The sequence below is a fragment of the Myodes glareolus genome, chromosome 19 (assembly GCF_982192425.1).
Source record: "Myodes glareolus chromosome 19, mMyoGla1.1, whole genome shotgun sequence".
Classification (NCBI taxonomy): Eukaryota; Metazoa; Chordata; class Mammalia; order Rodentia; family Cricetidae; genus Myodes; species Myodes glareolus.
In genome coordinates this window covers 35,756,446-35,778,269 of record NC_142044.1, presented here as the reverse complement: position 1 = coordinate 35,778,269, position 21,824 = coordinate 35,756,446, and the positions used below count along the sequence as shown (strand labels likewise).

Here is a 21,824-nt window from a genome sequence, read left to right as displayed (position 1 = left end):
ATGAGTGGCACTGGACCCCAAGACTCCTAAGTCTGCCGACAGAGACAGAGACACTTAGAAGATACCAATGTCTGACTGAGCAGACATGGGTCCCCTGGCTAGGCACACAATGTTACCCTCCGTGCCGAGGCCAGCTGTGCACAAAATGTGGCCAGGTTATGACAGTACAGGGACTCTCCCAGCTCTTCTCTGTGATCCCATCCAGGAGAAGCATAACACCAAACACACCCAAAATGCTGCTCTTGGAATCTTCCAGAATAAATAAATCACCCAGCAAGTTTCCAGCAAGATTCCTAGCCAGCATTACTAAGTAAATACATATGGAAAAAAACCCAGCTTCCTGTCCAAGGAGCCCAAACAAGACGGCTTTTCACAAATGACATAAAAAAGAAACACCATTTTAAGCCTCCTAGTACTGCCCATTTTTTTCTGGTCCAAACAGCACACAGGGTGAGGTTTTCTGTCCCTAGCCCTCCTGGGGAGGTCTGAATAACCTTTTCCTAAGCTTTTTTTCAACACTGAGTCACTGGTTTTGGCAAGAACACACAGGCCTGCTCACCCATCCGCCCTCACAGGAGGAATGGGACAGCTTATGGGGTGGGGGTGGGGAATTTCCTTTAAATTTCTAGGAAACTGAAACAGGCAGACAGCAGACTGCAGGGAGGGTGAGAAGCGCTCCGTGTGCGGTGTGCTCCCTTCACTGCTTTTGTCCGTACCCAAAGTGCCCAGAAAAAAAAAGTTAAATGCAGGGCATGGTGGTGCGTACAACCCCATAACTCCAGAGGCTGAGTTAGGAGATCATAAGTTCAAGGGCTTCAACAGTGAGTTCTGAACCCACCTGAGCTATAGCAAGTCTGTCTCTCAAACTAACACTTCCTCCCTCGCCTCTCTTTCTCTTTTTCTCTCTTCACCTACTCCCCTGAAATTTAAAATTAAAAGTCAGATGTGCTAATGCACATTTTGTTTGTTTGGTTGGTTGGCTGGTTGGTTAGTTTCTCAAGACGGAGTTTCTTTGTGTAGTCCTATAATTTGATCTGTAGACCAGGCTGACCTCAAACTCAGAGATCCCCCTGCCTCTGCCTCCCTAGTGTTGGGATTAAAGGTGTGCAATACCATCACCCAGCTGGTAATACATATCAATAATCTCATCACTCATCATACAGTGAGATGGGGAGACAGGGGGATTACAGTGAGATGGTGGAGACAGGGGGATTACAGTGATGATGGAGACAGGAGGATTACAGTGAGATGGGGAGACAGGAGGTTTACAGTGAGATGGCAGTGGAGACAGGAGGATTACAGTGAGATGGCAGTGGAGGCAGAAGGATTACAGTGAGATGGTGGAGACAGGGGGATTACAGTGATGATGGAGACAGGAGGATTACAGTGAGATGGCAGTGGAGGCAGGAGGATTACAGTGAGATGGCAGTGGAGACAGGAGGATTACAGTGAGATGGCAGTGGAGGCAGGAGGATTACAGTGAAATGGCAGTGGAGACAGGAGGATTACAGTGAGATGGCAGTGGAGACAGGGGGAGTATAGTGAGATGGCAGTGGAGGCAGGAGGATTACAGTGAGATGGTGGAGACAGGAGGATTACAGTGAGATGGTGAAACAGGAGGATTACAGTGAGATGGTAGAGGCAGGAGGATTACAGTGAGATGGTGGAGGCAGGAGGATTACAGTGAGATAGTGGAGACAGGAGGATTACAGTGAGTTGGTGAGACAGGAGGATTACAGTGAGATGGCCGTGGAGACAGGAGAATCATACAGAAGCTCACTGGAGTATACAGCATCAAAACAGAAACAAGACCCTGCCTCATAAAGTGGAAAATTAAAATGACTTCCAAACCTCATCCTCTGACCTCTCCACAATTGCCACAACATGTAAGCCACTGCCCTCTCTCTCTCTCTCACACACACGCACAAATACATTTTAAAAAATGAAACAAAACAAACCCAATTCAACACTATTCTCCCTGCCCTGTGGAACGACCAATGTGCACATGAAAAGCCGTGGATGCCATTAGGAACTGGACTGGATGGCACTGAGCTGCCTCAATGGCACTTGATCACCCTCTAGAGCCCCAGGACCAGACAGTAACGGGAGTCACCAAGGGCATGAGACAGGACTGCCTGCTGGGTCCTCAAGTCCAGGAGCTTCCTTGGAGGGCCTAGCTGCGTCCCAGGTGGTTAGCCAGAGAGCTGACTCAGCGGCTCTGCTCTGGGCTGTAACCCCAAGAGAAAGAGAGACCTTCGCTCACACAAGGACTTTTGGACACCCATGTCCTCAGCAGCACTGCCATCACAGCCAAAGGGGAGTAGCTGTCAACTGTTTTGAAGATGACAGCTGTCCATCTACCCAGGATTCATGACAAATCACAATTTAAACACATAGCATAGCCAAACACTGTGATCGCAACAGTTGGGAGGCTGAGGCAGGAAGAATGCAAAGAGGGCTTAAGCCTGCCGAGTGACAGTGAGTTCCAGGCCAGTCTCGGCAACAGTGTGAGACTGTCACCAACAAATACATACTATCTCCAATTAGCAGCATAGTGACCCTCCATTAAACACCTTCAGCACGCCAAGGGCTACCCCATGTCTTGCCTGATCCTCACTGTAGCAACAAGCCTGGCAAACTTGCTGTCCTTTGATGGCTGAGAGAGGAAGGAGTTGGCTATTTCAGTAAGTGCAAGCCACACAGAGTATGAACAGCCAGACCCACAGGTGCCCCCAACACTGTGAGCAGCCTGCTGCATGCACGTGCATGCCAAGTGTTAACAAAGCGCAATGGATACAGTGACAGTAGAGTGGCCATCTACAAGCCAGCCATGTGACAGCCCTGCCCACAAGGACATGACCCTGCCTTCTTTCACAGATGAGGAAAGAGGCTGAGGGAGGGACTGATTCATCCAGGTTACACAGCTAATTAGCAGCAGAGGTTGGGGGTCACAGCACTCCAGTGCCCAGTGTCTGTCCCCACTGAGCCTGCTGCCAAGTCGCAGGTACTGCTCTGAACCTAAGCTAACACCAGGGAGGCTAGCACAAGACTCTGGTCCTTGAATTTCAGGGGTCTTGATTTCAAACCCATCCCTAGACCAAGACAGCAAGCAAATGAGGCCGCACAGTGTGTGCACGTGGTGCAGGGATAGAAGAGACGGCGCACTGTGTTGTCTGTGCATGTGTATACAAGTGCCTCGTGATGCCCAGAGCACAGCAGCCTGCAGACAGAATGCGGATGCGCTCCAGGACTGCAAGCACGTCCTTCCTTGGCCTCTCACTGCACAGGCTGCACGCAGGAGACACCAGAGCACTGCCAAATGCAGCTTCCCATCTGCTGCACGACAGAGTCACACGGGTTCATCCCCTCCCCCCGCCCCTGTCTGAGCTCCCTCCCTAACCTTTCTGACTTCTTCAAAGTGGTCCAGGTGACAGCCCATGAGGAAAGATGTGGGAGCCATGACGAAGTCCAGCATCTGACCAGACAGGATGGGCACAAAGGTGTGCTGCCACTGCAGGGGGTGGAGGTAGACCAGGAAGCACTCAGCGATGAGCGTCAGCAGGGCCCAGTCTGAGGAGAAGAACACGATGCGCTGCTCCGTCAAGATGCAGGTCAGGATCTAGGGGAGCAAGAACGCTGTTGGCTTCCACTTGCTTCTGGCTGCTTTGGGATGCACCTAGGAAACCCCTCTCTCCTCCCCCAGGACCAGAGGTTGCTTTTAGCCTCATCCTCAACTCTGTTTACCTAAACTGAAGCCAAGGCTGCTTACAGGCACGTGTGCAGCGGCAAGTGTCAGCATTAAGCACAGGGTATGAATACTTTGAGTACATGGGTTCCTGGTTTCGTTATTTTTTGGCAGTCCTAGGGTTCACACTGAGAGGCTGAAGCAATGCCCCATCCCTGAGCTGCACCGAAGTCGTGACCTGCACCATAAAATGCAGTTTAATCCTGTGTAGTAAGCAATGGTCCTGGCCCCCACACACCTGCAACACCTTCTCAGGCCGGAAGCACAGCAGGGGCAGGTGAAGGTCCAGGTCGATGACAGGGCTCTCGGGGTCGGCGCGAGAAGGAAACACAACTTGCAGTGGCTTCATGTTAAATATCTATGAAGATCAAGAACCACTGTTGTTAATTCAGAGCGCTGTCTACAACAGAGATCAAAATGCCCCACACTCGACAACCGAGCACATTAGAAACTGTGGTGAGAGCCAGGCAGTGGTGGTGCACGCCTTTATTGGAATACTCAGGAAGCAGAAACAGGTGGATCTCTGAGTTCAAGGTCAGCCTGGTCTACAGAGAGAGTTCCAGGACAGCCAGGGCTCCACAGAGAAACCCTGTCTTGAAATGAGGGCTGGACGACCAAAGTATTGAATTATGGGCAGGCCTTTGGCCACCAAAGCCCAGGCCTGGTTCCAGTCTAGCCTCTGCCTCCTGACCCACCAAGATGAAAGAAGCCACAGCCACACACACTCTTACTGCCGGGAACAGCACCGTGCCTTCCCAGCTCCCAGGGCGATGGGACCGTCCCTGCAGCCCTCCTTCTCTTACGCTGCTGCTTCTGCCAGCATTTTATTCTGGCCATGAGAAGAGTAACTAACACAGCTTCACTGGGGGTTCCTGGCGGCCTGAAAGATGCTAGTAAAATTTCTTGGGCAGGAACCCAGTTGGGGAAATACCTGCCTGCTGTTTAAACAACATAATGGCTCTCCTAAGAACAGAGGCCAGGAGGCTGGCTACTTTTATCGGTTGGATGTATAAGAGAAAAGTAAGTCCCACACCCAATACCCAAGACAAATAAATGAAAAGAAAGCTTTAAATGTTAGGTAAAAGCAAAGGACTTCCTCAGGTTGAAAGTTGGGCTCGTAGTTTCTGAAGAGCGAGAAACGATCTTGTGAGTTAATACTAAACAGACCCACCCCACACCGGGCACCAGCCTCTCAGGCAAACCCCAGTCCAAATATCTAACTTTTTCCTGTAGAGATGAGTATGTAAAAAATGAGAACTCCAGGAAAGCGACGTCCGGAGGACAGGTTAAACATGGATGAAACTGGAAATGGTTTAAAGCATTTTGACTCAATGATCTTCGACACACAACAGAAAGACTCAGCCTGGGTCTGGGAGGCATTTACCAAGTGGAGCGGCCCCGGTGGTGGGCTGGGTATTAACGACAGTCTTGCAGCAAAATCTTTTATGTGATTGTCAACTTCAAAGTCTTTGCAGAGCTTCAGATGAGTCAAGAGACTGAAATTTAAAGAAAAGCCACAAAATTAAACAACAATCTGATTGTCACCCTCGGCTACTTTGGTTTTGGGTGCTAATAATTTGGGGTTGTGAAAAAAATGACTGGAAAGTGTGTGTGTAACTGCTTGCACGCTATGCTTCAGTGGAGAAGACTAGGAACACGAGACTTTGAACTGCTCGAGGAAGGTTCCACCGTGCATTTTTGTTTTTGTTTTTCGAGACAGGGCTTCTCTGTGTAACAGAGCCCTGGCTGTCCTGAAACTCACTCTGGAGACCAGACTGGGCTCAATCTCACAGAGATCCACCTGCCTCTGCTTCCCAAGTGTCTGAATTAAAGGCCTGCACCATCACACCTGCCTGGTGTATTCAGGCTTTGAAAGTAAAACTTTAAAACGTAAGGGGTGGCCAGGTGTGGAGCCCATGACTATGATCCCAGCACTCAGGCTGAGGCAGGGAGAACCAGCCTAGACTACACAGAGAGATTCTGTCTCAGGTAAGTGGTAGCCTGGGGCAGAGGTCTGTCCCATGGGAATGGACTGAGGGGCAGGAGATCTCGGAAGTAGTCACGTGGGATACAAGTGGGGAACCTACACAGACACGGCAAGGCTTTGTCACTACCCCACTGCACCTCAAAAACCTTCATCTTCATAATCGCACGGTGGTACCTGAGGGGCCCAGGTCAGTGGCAAGTTGGCCCAAAGGAGGGAAATCTGACCAGGAGAGAAAGTGACCCTTCCTAAGGAGCTATACAAGAGCCTGGAGGTGGGGGCTGGAGAGATGGCTCAGAGGTTAAGAGCATTGCCTGTTCTTCCAAAGGTCCTGAGTTCAATTCTCAGCAACCACATGGTGGCTCACAACCATCTGTAATGGGGTCTGGTGCCCTCTTCTGGCCTGCAGGCATACACACAGACAGAATATTGTATACATAATAAATAAATAAATAAATAAATAAAGAGCCTGGAGGTTACGGGTGAGTGAAGATGCGTGGTGTCCATACAGCTGAGGACCCATGGGAGTCCCTCCTTGTCAGGCAGTCCTCCAGGAAAGACAACCCACCTATCACAACCACAGTTCAAAGAACTTCTGCTTCTCCATAAATACCAAATAATAACTATTCACAGGTCTTATGTCAGGACGTAGAAAAGCCAATATTCCATATTTGAATTTATTATAAAAATATAATAACATCATTGTAAAATTTTAAAGTAAAACTGCCTATAATCTACTGTCTCCAACACAAATGTGTTCTTTCTGTTGCATATCCAAAGCCTGTTTAGACATGCCACTCTGGTTGGGGGGGTTGACGTAGGATCACCTGTAGCCCATACTGGCCTCAAACTTGCCAGTTAAGGATGACTTGAACTCCCTCCAGGAGGGCTGAGATGGCAGGTGTGGGCCACCCCCCAACACACACATGCACGCACACACGCACACTACAGTCTGCACTTCTGTCCTTTGCTCCTCTCTAGCTGTTTTCCACTTCTGACAGGACAGCAGTGGCCACAGAAGGAGGGGACTCAGAAAGCACGACAGGGAACCCTCTGAGGTCACATGCTTGCACTGGCACCCAGCAGGAGGGAGTGCCACCACGTGATCAGCCAGCCACTGAACTGGCACCGAGAACTGGCCCGGGAAGAATAAGAAAGCACCTGTCCTCAGCTTCTGACAGCAAAGGGTAAAAAGCACCACCTGCTCTGAAGCACGGGGCCTGGGAAGGAGCAGAGCTGTCTGCTTCCATGTAATAAAGAGCGTAGGTGAGGAGGTGAGGAGGGACCAGTCCTAAGGCCCCTCACCACTCCCTGGGCTGGCAGGCCTTTCCGTAAACATGCCTTTCCTCATCTCACAAAGACCAACCAAATTCCCTATTCTATAAAGACACTGTCTGCGGCAGACGCCAGACTGAACTATGCCCAAGAGGCAACTCTGTTTGAAAAGTGAGCCATGATAACGCTGGAATCCAAATATGAATGCTGGGAATTCAGAGATTCCTGCTTGGCCAACACGCTTTTGTCTCGCTCTGTGACCTAAGTGTAGAATCTACAACAAGTGTCCCCGAGAAGACACCAAGTGCCATTTAGCCACTCAGTGAGTCTGAGGACTGCTCTTTTGTCTTGGGAAGGGGAAGTCATGCTGCCTGCCTCCTGTCCTTAGTCAAACTGGTAGTGCCAATCCCAGGACCATGACCTTTTTAAATGTGGCCCAGGCTAGTCTCAAACTCCCTAAGTAGCTAAGGATTCCATTTGATATTCCTGCCTCTGCCTGTCCAGTGCTGGGACGGCAGGCACGAGCTACCAGGCTGGGTTTATGCAGATGTAACCAGCTTAGTGCTTGCTAGGTAAACAATCTACCAGCTGAGCTACACCCCTAACCCTTGTCCTCAGAACTCCCACCCAATAGCAGCAGAAAGGGTTATTGATGCTGCCAGGATTCAACATATTTGTGAATGTCAATAAATCGTCCAACAATGACAGCCTGCTGATTCTCTCAGGTCATGAGGCCTGGAGTTTCTCTTCATATACATCTCTTTTTATTTTTATTTTATTTTATTTTTACTATTCTGTTGTTGAGACAGGGTCCTACTCTGTAGCCCAGGCATGGCCTGGAATTCACTATGAAGAGCAGATTGGTCTCAAACTCAAAGTAATCCTCCTGCCTCAGCTTCCCAAGTACTGTGATAAAGAAAGGCACACACGGCCATACCCAGCTACGCTCTTTTAAGGAAAAATAATAAAACTGAATGAAGCCCTTAGTGCTGCCTTCTTCCTGCCATCCTGATTCCACATGTATTGATGGAAACCCCAGGCTTCCCACAGTGCTCCTGGGACCACCCGACCATGACCCACCAGACCTAAGGCTTATTAACAACACTGGCCCCAACGTACCAGGAGAGGCAGTCCTTGAGGGAATTGTAGTATGGGAACCGGGACACCACGCACACCGCGAAGGGCACAAAGCGTCTAGCCGAGCTCACACTGGGCTCCCCGTGGGTCTTGCCGTTGTAGAAACAATATTCATCCTGGACAAAGGGCAGCAAGGACATGTCACCTCCTGTGCTGACAGTACAGGCCTAGACTGCCAAAAGTCGGCATCTCCTACAGAAATGACATGTAGGGAAGGGGTCTCCACCAGCTCCGGCCTTCCAGTCCACACCATGCAGCACTGGAGGGTTTTCAGCAAGGGCCAGGAAGCCACCCTGGAGACCTCCAGCCTTGGGATGAACAGAGACATACCACTAGAACACAAAGGGACACACAGCACAGCCCTCAGCGACAGACTCTATTGCAAAAGGACCAGCACCAGGCAGTTCCACATTGTGGAATGTGCTGAAGACAAATCCAGAGACAGAAAGTGGCTGAGTGGTTGGTGGGGCCAGAGGAGAGGAGCTGAGCGATCCCAAACTGGGAGATGGAAAGTTCTGGAGGTTGCATGTGCTGGGAACGCAATGTCTCAGAGTCACGCTGGAAACGTAGCAAGTGTATCTTACACGACAATATGCAACAACAAAGAAGGCCCACCCCGAGCTCAGAGGACAGCAATAGATCCACCTACGTGCAGGGGTCGGTAGTACTGGGCGACCACACCGTAGGTTCTGTTCCCACAGACATCCGTGAGGACCAGGAAATGGATGTAATCCTCTTTTAGTTCCGAAGCCACACAGAGGCCCCCTGCAGGCAGATCAGAAAGACGGGGGAAGCCAGTTCGGGTGGCTGCTTTCTGCAACAAAGACCTATGAACCAACGTGGAGAGCACACTTCACCTAGTAAATGCCAGGGGCTTTGATGCTCAAGCCGCATTCTGCACCCAGGCTTGTTCTAGCCAGCTCCTTGCTTCAGAACCTCCCCAGCCTGCAGCTTTTGACAGTCCCTCCACTACACACACGTGGCACGGCAGCACCATGAACGCCCTGCTTCTACGCACAGCAGATTCACTTGTATATCTGTTTCTCGGTTATGACTCTTGCAGCCAGGGCTTGAGGGAGGACCAGAGACAGAACCTGATCCAGCCCTTGGGCTGGGCATGCCACACTAGTCATTTAAGGTTTCTTAAGGTGGTGCGGGAGAATTATCTGTATTCTGTCAATCATGTATTTTAATAAAACGCTGATTGGCCAGGCAGGAAGTATAGGCGGGTCAACCAGACAGGAAGTAGAGGCGGGACAATGAGAATAGGATAAGGCTAGGGAGGAGAAAGCTCCCTCAGCCACTCCTGTCCAGACCACCTAAGAGGCAAGATGTAAGCTGCCCAGCTGAGAAAGGTACGGAGCCATTATGGCTAACATAGATGAGAATAATGGGTTAAGATAAGTCATAAGAACTAATAAGTAGCCAGAGCTAAGGGCCAATCAGTTTATAATGTTATGGAGTCCTGTGTGTGATTTCTCTTTGGGAGTTGCCAGTTGTGGGGTACCGGGCGGGACAGAAACCCCAACAAGCTGGCCCCGTCATGTTACATATGGCGCCAACGTGTGGACAACTGTATCCACATAAAGCCTGAGACAGCTTGGCAAGTAATTCTAGAACAAAATGACAGCATTGTGTGTGGTTTCTTGGTAGCAGCAATTTCTCGGGTCTGCTCTGCTTGCTAGAGGCAAGCAAGCACTCTCATCTAAGAGAGGCTTCCTGACTCAGCTTTAGCTGCAAAACCCTGCCGCTCTTTTAAGAGGTCCTGCTGCAAAACACTTAAATGGTGTTGATGAAAAGCTGAACACATGCTTTTCGGTTTTCAGCCGTAGCAGAAAAAAAGCTGCGCTGTTTTAAAATGCCGGTTTCGGGGCCGTCCTGCCAGGTCAAACTCTGACTCTTTTAGGCAGGCAGTCCGACTGAGTGTGGTCTGTGAGCAGAATACTACAGCTTGCTTGCTGGCAAGGACCTTGAAACGCCATAGAGTTGTGGCAGTGAACTGAAGCTCTGGCTGGTATCTCAGCCATGAGGAATGGGCTGGATCTAGCTCTCCATATTGCTTAGTAAATTAAAGGCTTATGTAGTCAGAAAAAGAGAGATATACAGTAAAGAGAGATTCAAAGAGGAAAAAAACCTCTAAATATTTTACAGTGTGTTAAAAATATATGCAGTCTAAAAGTTAGTTCTTAATGTAAAAAAAGGAAGAAAGAGAGTAGTTGTGTGTGGTGGTACACACCTTTAATCCCAATGCCTGGGAGGTAGAGACAGATCTCTGTGAGTTCAAGGTGTGGTAGCATACACCTTTATTCCCAGCACTGGGGAGGCTGAGACAGTGAGATCTCTGAGTTCAAGGACAGCCTGGTCTACAGTGTTAATCCAGGACAAAGATATATACAGAGAACCTGTCTCAAAAAGCCAAAAGTTAAAAGTAAAAATAAAAGAAATAGAGGTTAAAGTAAAGCCACATAAAGATGGAAAATACACAGAGAATCTTGATACTGTATGCTATTATGCTCTCTTTGAATTGTTTGAATGCTGAGGAAGGAGCAACAGCTGCTAAAGGACTGTTGTTTATAAATGCTGCTGAATTAACCCAAGATAGGTATTTTGAAAATACCTTGGTTTCAAAACTGAAGTCAAAAGGTATGTTACTTTGGAGAAGAGATTCTGCTTTTGTTTCCACAGAAAATGAGAGGCTATGGATTTATTCAGAGTTAAGAAAAATCACCTTTGACCAAGGGAGGCCACCTGAAAAATCTCTGATAGGAATAGATGATCCAGATGTCTGAGTCCTACATCCAGAACAGATTCAAGACTGCTGCCTGAGATGATCAAGACTCCCAGGATACTTCAGTCAGGACTTGATTATAACTCTAAATTTTCTTTAGGTCCTCATAAGATTATCAGCGCCCCCAACCAGCAGGAAGTAGCCTGAAATACTACGCCCACATTCCCAACAAATGGACTATGGGTATTTGCCTTTGTTTAAAAAAAAAAAAGAGGGAAATGGTGCGGGAGAATTATCTGTATTCTGTCAATCATGTATTTTAATAAAACGCTGATTGGCCAGGCAGGAAGTATAGGCGGGTCAACCAGACAGGAAGTAGAGGCGGGACAATGAGAATAGGATAAGGCTAGGGAGGAGAAAGCTCCCTCAGCCACTCCTGTCCAGACCACCTAAGAGGCAAGATGTAAGCTGCCCAGCTGAGAAAGGTACGGAGCCATTATGGCTAACATAGATGAGAATAATGGGTTAAGATAAGTCATAAGAACTAATAAGTAGCCAGAGCTAAGGGCCAATCAGTTTATAATGTTATGGAGTCCTGTGTGTGATTTCTCTTTGGGAGTTGCCAGTTGTGGGGTACCGGGCGGGACAGAAACCCCAACAAGCTGGCCCCGTCATGTTACATTAAGGCCAGCAGGGATATGAGATCCAGACACACATCTCCTCGATTGGCACTGGTGTGCTCAGAGATAAATGGCAACCTGTTCCTCTTGTTTCAGTAAACAGGAAGCAGGGGACAGAGAGGGAGGGGCAGGCACCCTCCTGGCTTCTCTAGCTTTAACGGAGTTAAAAAGATTGACTTCCAGGTGCCACGAGTACATCTGTGATCCCAAAACTGGGAGGCTGAGGCAGGAGGATTAAGAGTTTCAGCCAGTCTGGAATACAGAGAAAGATTCCACCTCAAAAAACAATGACAAGGGGGCTGGAGAGATGGCTCAGTGGTTAAGAGCAATGTCTGCTCTTCCAAAGGTCCTGAGTTCAATTCCCAGCAACCACATGGTGGCTCACAACCATCTGTAATGAGATCTGGTGCCCTCTTCTGGCCTGCAGGCATACATGCAGACAGAATATTGTATACATAATAAATAAATATTAAAAAAAAGAAAACATGGTATTTAAAAGAAAACAATGACAAAAAAGAAAAAAAAAGAAGGAAGGAAGGGAAGGAGGGAGGGAGGGATGGAGGGAGGGAGGGAGAAAAAGAGAGAGAAAGAAAGAAAGAAAGAAAGAAAGAAAGAAAGCTGAATCCCATTATCTAACCCTCTGTTGCCCCCAGTGTGGAGGTCTCCGGAGCAGAGCACTCAGTGGGGAGGCAGCGAAAGGACACCCACCACAGGCTGCTACGGAAGTGTACCTGGGAAGCACAGCTGGGGCAGGGCAAGGAGGTCCACGCCCCCTGGGATGATAACGTCCTCAGAATCGGGCCCCTTCAAGTCTGCAGGGTGGCTCTTCCAGGCCTCCATCCTGGGCTTTTCCCTCTTCTTCCGGAAGGACCGCCTCCTGGCTTTGCTGAGAGTACAGCTGGTCCCAGGCACCCGGACATCATCTTTTGCCGTGAAAGGAGGCACGAACACAGACAGAACTTCAGGGGTGAGGGAAGAGAGGCTCTTCGCTCCTCGTTTCTGGGCAATCTAAGAGAGGGAAAATAGGAGTCACTGTATGTGTGGCTGGGGAGATGGCACGGAGGGTAAAGCTAATGTACAAATACAAGAACTGGAGTTGAGATCCCAGCACCCACCCGTACTCCCAGAGCTTAAGAAGCAGAGACGGGGGTTCCTAGGACAAACACTAGCCAGGTTAGGTGAATCGGTGAGCTACAGGTTCAGTGGGAAACCCTGCTCAGTAAAGTAGAAAAGGTGATCAAGGAAGATATCCAACATCAACCTGTGACCTCCATATGCATGAATATGTGCGTGTATGTGCGCACATATGTGCACACACACAGCCATATACATGTTAGCACAGCTAAATGCAAAAAGTGATTGCTTGTGTCTACCCTCATTCATGCCCACCTTTCTAGGTGGGCACCCTGTTTGCATCTCTGCTTCTCCTCCATGCACACAGGCTCCAGCAGAGAACCCTGTCCTTTAAGGCTCAGATCAGCAGCTGACTCTTCCCAGAACTTCCCAGGCCCCATGTGTGCCCCACGGGCTAGGAATTCAGAAGCCTCTTATCTTGTTGGTACAAAGCACCACAGTTCAGAGCTGGGTTCCGTGATACACAGTCACAAGTTCAAATGCTGGCTTCACTCTGAGCTGCTGAAAGCAAACCACTCCATCTGCATTTTCCTCTCCGGACTGAGTGGGGGTCCTCAGCCAGCACATGGGTCAAGGACTCAGTCAGGGGGAAGCCCCCTGGAGCACTCATGTGTGCCCTGCACAGAGTGGTGAGAGGGCAGACACTGAGACACTCTCAACTTTGTCATAATGCACAAGCACCTGCATCACTGTAATACTTTTCAGGTCCCCTGGGACACTGTTCACATTCTACCCAGTCCCTGACAATCTGGGCAGATAAGCAGAGAAGAGGGCAAGGCCTTGACAGACAGAGTGCAAGGGACACATCTCTCTCCACTGGGCACATGGTTCCCTGGAGTCAGTAAATGCTGGAGAGACCGCCCAAATTCTCCTAAGGTTGTGGTGTAGCTCAGTGGTAGAACACTTGCTTACTATGAGTTCCATCCAGTACTGCACAGTGAAGCAAAGTTGGTATAGGATGCCGGGCATGGGTGGGGATTGGGCAATCATTGACACCTTAGGAAGGTCACGGTCCCAAAAGCAATGATCACATGACAGGCAAAGAAAGGAACAACGACAGTCAATATTTAGCAAAAGTCAGAGGATCGCCTAGGCATGGTGGCACAGATCTGTGACCCCAACAACCTGGGAGGTAAAGTAAGGAGGACATGACTTCAAGGTCATTCTCAGTGACACGGTGAGCTTAGGTCAGCTGAGCTAAAGGACTCATAAAAAAGTGGGGTAGGAGAGCAAGGCGGTTCAGCAGGTAAAGGCATTTGCTACCAAGCTTGAGGACCTGACATACGGCCATCATCAGAACCCATGTGGTGGGAGGAACCAGTTCCCACAGATGCGACTTCTACACACATGTCGGCACTAAAATGTCCCCACATGTGGCACACATAAAATAAATTTTAAAGTGGGGGGGGGTCAGAGGAAGGGATGAGAGTTCCCTCCACCCAAGGCTGTTCTGTGAGCAACACGTTCTATCAGCAAAGAGACTGAACTCACTCCTCTCATTGACCTCTTCACTTTTGGTGGACACAGACCCGTGGGATTAAGGATCAAAACTGCAACATCCATGTCTCCAGTCATCGAGGCAGAAAGTCTGCTACCAGAGCCCACAGGGCTGATGTTAGAACACGACCCTCCACCTCTGCCTCCCTTAGAGCCACAGGGACAGAGGAAAGCATCCCTACACCGGAAACCATCTCCTTGTCAATCACAGGCGCAGGAACAACCAAGTGTGCCCCATGTAACGTGGAAGACTGTGTTCTGGGACTCCCTTGAGCCCAGCCTTTCTCTGCTCAGTGCTCCTGCGTGGCTCATCGCAGGCAGCTTGGAGCCCCTTATGCCGACTCCCAGTTCCTGGAGTGCCCTCCGTGTGAAGGTATAACCGCAGCAGAGGCAGACAGCTCCAGGCTCTCCCAGCACAGACGCTTCAGCTGCCTCCCTGAATGCCCACTGAGGATGGGGGGGCAGGGCTTTCAGGTTCAAAGTTGAACGGCTGATTTCCAAAAACCGCTATCTTTCACCTACAGTTTTTCTTTCCTTTTCTCTCAGCTGTTAAAAAACGGCTTCTCTTGGGGATGAAGAAATAACACACAGCGGAACACAGAGAAAAGCAGAAGGAGGGACCCGGGAAGCAGAAGCCCCCACCTCTGATGTCTTTGGTGAAGAGTCTGGGTTTGGGGATGTAGGATTTCAACCTGTGGACGTTGCCTCATCCTCCCGCCATGTGCAAACTCCACCTTGTCACAAGCCTGAGCAAGGCTCACTGCCATCCACAGCGACACGTCTGCAAACCAGCACCTGACAGCCTGTGGTCTCAGGGTGGGCTCATGTGACCCAGAAGTGAACCTCTCGTGGCTCTACCTGAACGGTGAAGACAGCTCATCCACCTGGTGCCAGGCTGCCACCAGTCCACATTCAGACTCTTTAGGGAGCCACCAGATCTAACAAACACACCAGGGACCTGGAGGGAGGCAGAGGCCCTGCACACACCTATCTGTCCCATGTCTGAATGTCACCATCATTATCCCTTCTCAGGCGCAGATCACGTGTGTATGTGTACCACAGTATTGTGTACCCCTGAGCAAAATGATAGCCCGTGCCCCAGGCCAAGGTACACCGATGTCATGCATAGCTTATCCTCTCAGGGGTCTTGAAGTATTCCAGACTTCTGCATCTGACTCCGCTGCTCTTCAATGACCTGACACACTCCCCAACTCCCTGCCCGCTCCAGCTCCTCACCAGAAAGACCTCAGCGCTCACTCATTTACTAGACAGGAGCCAGAGGGTGAGCTGCTGCAGATCTGTCCCACCAGAGTGCCCACAGGGCCTCCTCCTAGACCGCGCCCCCAGGGTCACCACCTCCCCCAGAGTCTCCTTGCGGACCTCGGGACTTCCCAGTGCTTTGGGTTTCTCTGCCCCACCAGGACTACTCCATCATCGAGGCTGTGAGGGTAGGAAGGTCAGAGGATATGACACAGTTCTGTGACCTCATCCAGCGCCAACGGCTCCCAGGGGATGCTGTCCTTGGGTTTGCGTTTCTGGCACTGGATAAACTCTGAGCCTCAAGTCAGTCTGGATCGTCATCACACCAAAGCCGATGGATGCCTTGTGTCATCCTCTCTTTAGTCTCTTAAGGTGGTGTACTCAGATGTCTGCAGAGATGGCTCAGCAGTTAAGCACACTGGTTACTGTTCCAGAAGTTGCATGTTCAATTCCCAGCACCCACAGGGCAGCAGACAATCACCTCTAACTCCAGTCCCAGGGGACCTGACACCCTCTTAGTCCTCCTTGAGCACTGTACACATCTGGTACACAGACGGACACACAGACAAAACACCCATAAACATTAAAAAATAGACCTGAAAAATAATTTGAATAATGTGCTCAGTCAGGCATGGTTGGTGTCTTAGTTAAGGCTACTGTTGCAGTGACGACACACCATGACCAAGGGAAGGAAGGGTTTGTTTGGATTATGCTTCCACTTCATAGTTCATCATCAAAGGAACTCAGGACAGGAAATCAATCAGGACAGGAACTTGGAGCCAAGGGCTGATGCAGAGTCCATGAGGGGTGTTGCTCTCATGGCTTGTTCAATCAGGTTTCTAACAAAACCCAGGACCACCAGCCCAGGGATGGCTCCACCCACAGTGGGCTGGGCTCTCTCCAATCAATCACTAATTAAGAAAAAGCCCTACAGGCTTGCCTACTTCCAGATCTTACGGAGGCATTTTTCAATTGAGGTTCTCATCTTTCCAGTGACTCTAGACTGTCAAGTTGACATTACACTAGCCAGTCAGTGCAATGGTTCATCCCTTTAATCTCAGGACCCAAGAGGCAGAAGCAGGGGGATCTCTGTAAGTTCAAGGCCAGTCTGGTCTGCATGGCAAGTGCCAGGACAGCCAGAGTTACATGGAGAAATCCTGTCAAAAAAAAAAGGAAGAAAAAAAGAAAAAAATTCTACTGTCTTGGGGGCTAGAGAGATGGCTCAGGGGCATTGACTGTTCTTTCAGGGCACTCGGGTTCAATTCCCATCACCCATGACACTCTCACACAGACATACATGCAGGCAAAACACTAATGCACTAATGCAAATAAAAATAATTTTTTTTTAAAAATTATCCATGAAAAACACTTTGGTCTTTCTTATTGAATTAATTAACAAGCTATTTTACCATTCAAAAAATAGTAATGAACACCTTGAGGGATACACTAGACTAGGAAAGCCTTCTCTGTAATTCCAGGCTTTTCTGCAGAGCCTAGAGTACTTCCTTACATTCTTAACACATACATAAGCTTGAGACACGTTTTCATAATGTAGTTTCTCAATTCAAACTGTTGCCTTGATGTTTAACTTCGTGGTGGGGCTAGAGAGCTTTCGTCACAGTTACATAGTATCAACCCAGTGAATACCCAATAATGCATCTGCCCAATCCCTCTGAAGACATCTGGATCACTATAAACATCTCATCCTACTGGGAGTGTGGGAGACAGTCAAGGAACAGAGTCACTGAAACAGCTGTACACATCTGGTTCCTCAGTTAAAATAAATTCCACAGTCAGGTGATAGTGGCCCATGCCACTTAATTCCAGCACTCGGGAGGCAGAGGCAGGTGAATCTCTGAGTCTGAGGCCAGTCCAGTCTACAGAGAGAGTTCCAGGACAGCCAGGCAAGGCTACTCAGGGAAACTCTGTCTCAAAAAGAAGGAGGAGGAGGAAGAGGAGGAGGAGGAGGAGGAGGAAGAGGAGGAGGAGGAGGAGGAGGAAGAGGAGGAAGAGGAGGAGGAGGAGGAGGAGGAGGAGGAAGAAGAAGAAGAAGAAGAAGAAGAAGAAGAAGAAGAAGAAGAAGAAGAAGAAGAAGAAGAAGAAGAAGAAGAAGAAGAAGAAATTCCAAAACAAGAATGTATTCCAGAAAATGGAAGGTCCATCCAGCAAGAGTATACTGTATGTAAGCTATTTGGTGACTCAGGGTGTGGCTGCTCTGCTCTCACTGCAAGGATAAGAAGTCAGTGCCACAGAGCTAACCTCTGCCAACCCAAGCTGAGCCAGATAGAGGCTTATTGCCCGCATTTCTGTTTATTAGATCTCTACCCAATGACCATCTTTTTAAAAGCTAATTAAAAAGCAAAAACCCAGAGCCAGAGCTGTCTTACTCACGGGTGACAGATTTATTTCTAAGTCGTGTTACAAAGGAGTGTTTCTTCTCCCTGGAGGATTGGCTCTCACTAGAGAAATAAAGGAAATTCACAGATGCTACCCAACACAGTCACCAGCAGGAGTCCACTGAAATCTAAATGAATTAAAACTGGGCAGGAAAGATGGCTCCACTGGCTGTTCTTCCAGGGGACCCAGCACCCAGGTTCAAATTCCAGGATCTAGATGGCAGCTCACAATCAATTAGAACTCCAGTTCCAGGAAATCTGATGTTCTCTCTGGCCTCTGCAGGCATTGCATACACATGATGCACATACATACATACATACATACATACAAGCAAAACACCCATTCACACAAAATAAAGGAAAATATTTAAGTTTTTTTAAAAAATTCAAATAAATAAATTAAATGTGAAATCCAGTTCCTCAGTGTATTGGCCATACTTCCAGGGTTGGGTGGCCACGTGTGGCCAATGACCACAATGTAGGACAGTGCAGATGAAGGGCACCATCATCGTCCAGGAAGTTTCACTGGTACTGTTTAGCCACTCCACTGGGATGCTGCAGAAGGCAGTGTGAGCAAGTCATCCACCCTCGGCTAAGCTGACAGTGGATCCTCTCACATTCCAACAACCAGCAGGGCTCCATCCTCGGCCAGGGGGTAGGGGAAATCAAAACCAAACACAGTGATTCACAGAGGGACTGCTCAACCCTGAAACACTTGGCAGGATTTCCAACAAAATGACTAGTACCCCACCCCCACCAAAGAAATGAAACAGAGTTAGGGCTCCCTCTAAGAAACAAGCAGGGCACGATGTCCCTTGACCTTAAACTGGATAGTTCTCAGGCCTTCTGTTTTCATGTGTCACCAAATAGGAATACCCAAACCACGGAGAAATAATAACTTAATTTTTGAGACAGGGTCTCTCATAGCTCAGGCTAGCTTCTGAACCTACTATGTAGTCAAGGCTAGCCCGAGCTCCTTCCTGATCCTCCTGCTTCCACTCTCCAAGTGCTAGGATTACAGATTTGTGCCACCAGGCCCTAAAGGTTTTTGTTTGTTTTGTTTTGTAAGACACGGTCTCACTTGGTAGCCTAGGCTAGCCTACTTAGAACTCACAGCAATCCTCCTGCCTCGGTCTCCCAAGGGTTGGGATTACAAGAGCAAGCCACCACACCCAGTGAAGTGCCAATTTTTTTCTTTTGTTTTTGCTATTTTGCTTTATTTATTTCTTTAATGTACACTGGCATTTTACCTGTAAATATCTGTGTGAGGGTGTCAGATTCCCTAGAAGTGGAGTTACTGACAGTTGTGAGCTGCCATGTGAGTGCTGGGAATTGAACCCAGGTCGTCTGGAAGAGCATCCAGTGCTCTTAACTACTGAGCCATCTCTCCAACCCTTGTTTTGTCTTTCGAGACAAGGTTTCTCTGTGTACTCCTGGCTGTACTGGATTCACTGTGTAGACCAGGCTGACCTCAAACTCAGAGACCTGCCTCCCGAGTGCTGGAACTAAAGGCAAGTGCCCCCACCACCTGGCTGTTAAATGACATCTTAAAAAGCAAAGTTAAAAATTATTTTAAAGCCTTGCACATTCAAAAGAGAATTGCTACAAAAATTAAGCTAGCTAACTATAACACTAATATTGATATAAGGTGAAATCACCCCCAAAGTTCAGCCCACCTCTCAACTCTCTTTGTTCCCCCTAATCCTGGACTGTTTTTTATCCTGTTTTGTTTTGCTTTGTTTTCTTGCTCTCTTTGAAATCTTGCAAGAGTACACTATCAGGAAAACTAAAAGGAAACCTCCCCCTCTCACTTAACCTGGGGGCTACCACCACCTGCCTAATTCAGGAAAGTACCACTGTGAATACCCAAGCTGACTCAGCCCGTTCTCGAAGGCATTGCCTCACACCGAACAGGCAAGAAATACACTGCAAGACACAGGAAGCAGAGGCATGGATACCCAGAAGACCACAAGTGAAACCAGGTTATTTCCGATACTAAGAAAAAGAAGGCAGTTCCGTTTGGTAAAGGAGAGGCAGAAAGACAGTGGCGCTGCACAGGGGACAAACTGGCTTTAGAAGGGATGGGGGGATGAGAATTGTAGGAGGGACACTCTGAATCATTTCCGCGTGGATTAATGCCACTGATGGGACACTTTGGCCTATGGATGAAACTGTCTAGGGTTTAACACTCATTTGGTTCCTTTTATTAACATTCAACTCTCCTTGGTGACATCCATTTTGACATTCATTGTCGCTGTATAGTCAACTGTCAATCAGTATGCAAGCTTATGCTTTTCCATGTTGTCACGTGTAAACACTCAGAGGATTTATCCAGACACTTAACGGGACGCTAGGGAAATCTCTGGAGAAAACGACAGTTTACAATCATGCTGGATCAAAGGAAAAAGAGAGGCACCAATGGATTGGGAGAAAACAACTTGGGCTTCAGAATTAAGAAAATGGGAAAATACAGCACAGAGTTAAGGAGAATGAGGTGTTCAGAAAGCTCTGTTTTCCCAGAGACAGAGAGATAAACCCGTCTTTGGCTGCTGGAGGGAAGAGAGGAGGGGATGCACGGCAAGTGAAGAAAGCGGCTAAGCAGCTAGCTCTACTAAAAGCGGAATATTCAAAGCTGGTGGTTGATTCTAACACCTGAAACCTCACTATTCAGTGCACAGTACAGAATCCACTACTTAGGAGGCAGTGGAGCTCTGCGATGAAGGGAACCGTTTAGTCGCTACTCGGAAAGGACCTCGTCTAGTTGACCATGAACTCCTCGGGTCCCCGCTGGGCCAGCACCTCGCCCCAGATGGTGGCATCCTGAGGGCGGAGGAACGCTTCAATGCTTCAATGCACAGAAGCATGTCTGCACCACCACAAACACTAGGTACTAGTCCAGCTGGTCCCCGCCCCAGAGGTTGGTGGGCGCGGAGGGAGGGAAGGATGGTCAGCTGCCTATCTCCCGTGGCCTGAGCAGCGCTCATCCCCCTACAGCTGGGGCTCAACCCTGAGGTATCCGTACCACAGGGGTACGTAGTCACCGAAGCCAGCCCCACGCGCACCCGGCGGGTGCGGCTCTGACCTCCACCCCGCCTCAGTTTCCCCTTCCGCCCCTTACCTGCTCCAGGCCGTGGAGGCTGTCCTGAGAGGCGCCCAGCAACGCGCACAGCTCCAGTAGACCCGAGGGCAGCGACAGGTGTCGCGCCGTGGGCTCCGCCATAAGCTCTCCGCCACCCGCCCGGAGCACTGCGCTTCGAGCCCTTGGCTGCCCGGCCCCGACCCCGACTCTGATGGCGCTCGCGCCCGCAACCCAGACCCCAACCGAGTGCCTCTGCAGTCGGGTCGCGCCCGAGCCCGCCAGAGCCTCCTCTCCTCCCTTAGGCTGGTTGCCAGCGAGCGGCGTCCGCGGAGCGGGGCGGGACGTAGAGGGAACGGGGCGGGTCGATGGAGGAGAGGGGCGTGGTCTGTGAGGTCTTGTGTGGGCGGGGCCTATAGGGAGGGGAGGGGCTTGTATTGGTGGAGTAAGCCTTGCCTGTGATTTGGCAGGGGCGGGACTTCGCTAGGGGCGTGTCTGACCGGACCTGGGTGGGTGGGACCTCTTCAGGGGCGGGTCCGACTCTGCCGGGGCTTCTGGCGCAGTCATTTCCTAAGCAGAGTGGCGGGTCCGGCGCGTGCGCAGCCCCTCTGTGGGCTCGGTCCCTCCTCCTGTCCCCGCAACACAGGAAGGAATGGGCGGTATCCCCAGGTGCCCGGCCACGTCATCCAGCCCCCGAAGCTCTTCTCCAGCGGTCCACTTCTACCCTGTAACAAGTAAGAGACAAAAGCCCGACCTCCCACCACCTCCAGGAAACTCTCCGGTGCCGGGACACGGAGTGGACTCTGTGGACAGCTGAAGGAACTGTCGGAAGGGAGTGTAAACATCCACTCCTGCTCAATAATTGCATCGTTAACCGCAGGCCGCCGCAGGAGCCCGAGTTAAATTTAGCAG

The 21,824-nt window shown here is 49.6% G+C and overlaps 1 protein-coding gene across 1 annotated transcript in view; it reads right to left on the bottom strand.

Moving 5' to 3' along the window:
- Dennd3 (DENN domain containing 3) overlaps positions 1-21,249 on the bottom strand; it is a 56,264-nt gene extending 35,015 nt beyond the window's left edge. Inside the window, exons 1-7 of the mRNA XM_048457143.3 lie at positions 20,955-21,249; positions 12,281-12,557; positions 8,791-8,906; positions 8,124-8,257; positions 5,130-5,241; positions 3,984-4,103; positions 3,401-3,619 (exon numbers count right to left, since the gene is read on the bottom strand). Of these exons, the coding sequence (XP_048313100.3) occupies positions 3,401-3,619; positions 3,984-4,103; positions 5,130-5,241; positions 8,124-8,257; positions 8,791-8,906; positions 12,281-12,557; positions 20,955-21,056 (1,080 nt within the window). The 5' untranslated portion in view covers positions 21,057-21,249. The remainder of the gene's footprint in view (positions 1-3,400; positions 3,620-3,983; positions 4,104-5,129; positions 5,242-8,123; positions 8,258-8,790; positions 8,907-12,280; positions 12,558-20,954) is intronic.
- Between the last annotated feature and the right edge of the window lie 575 nt (positions 21,250-21,824).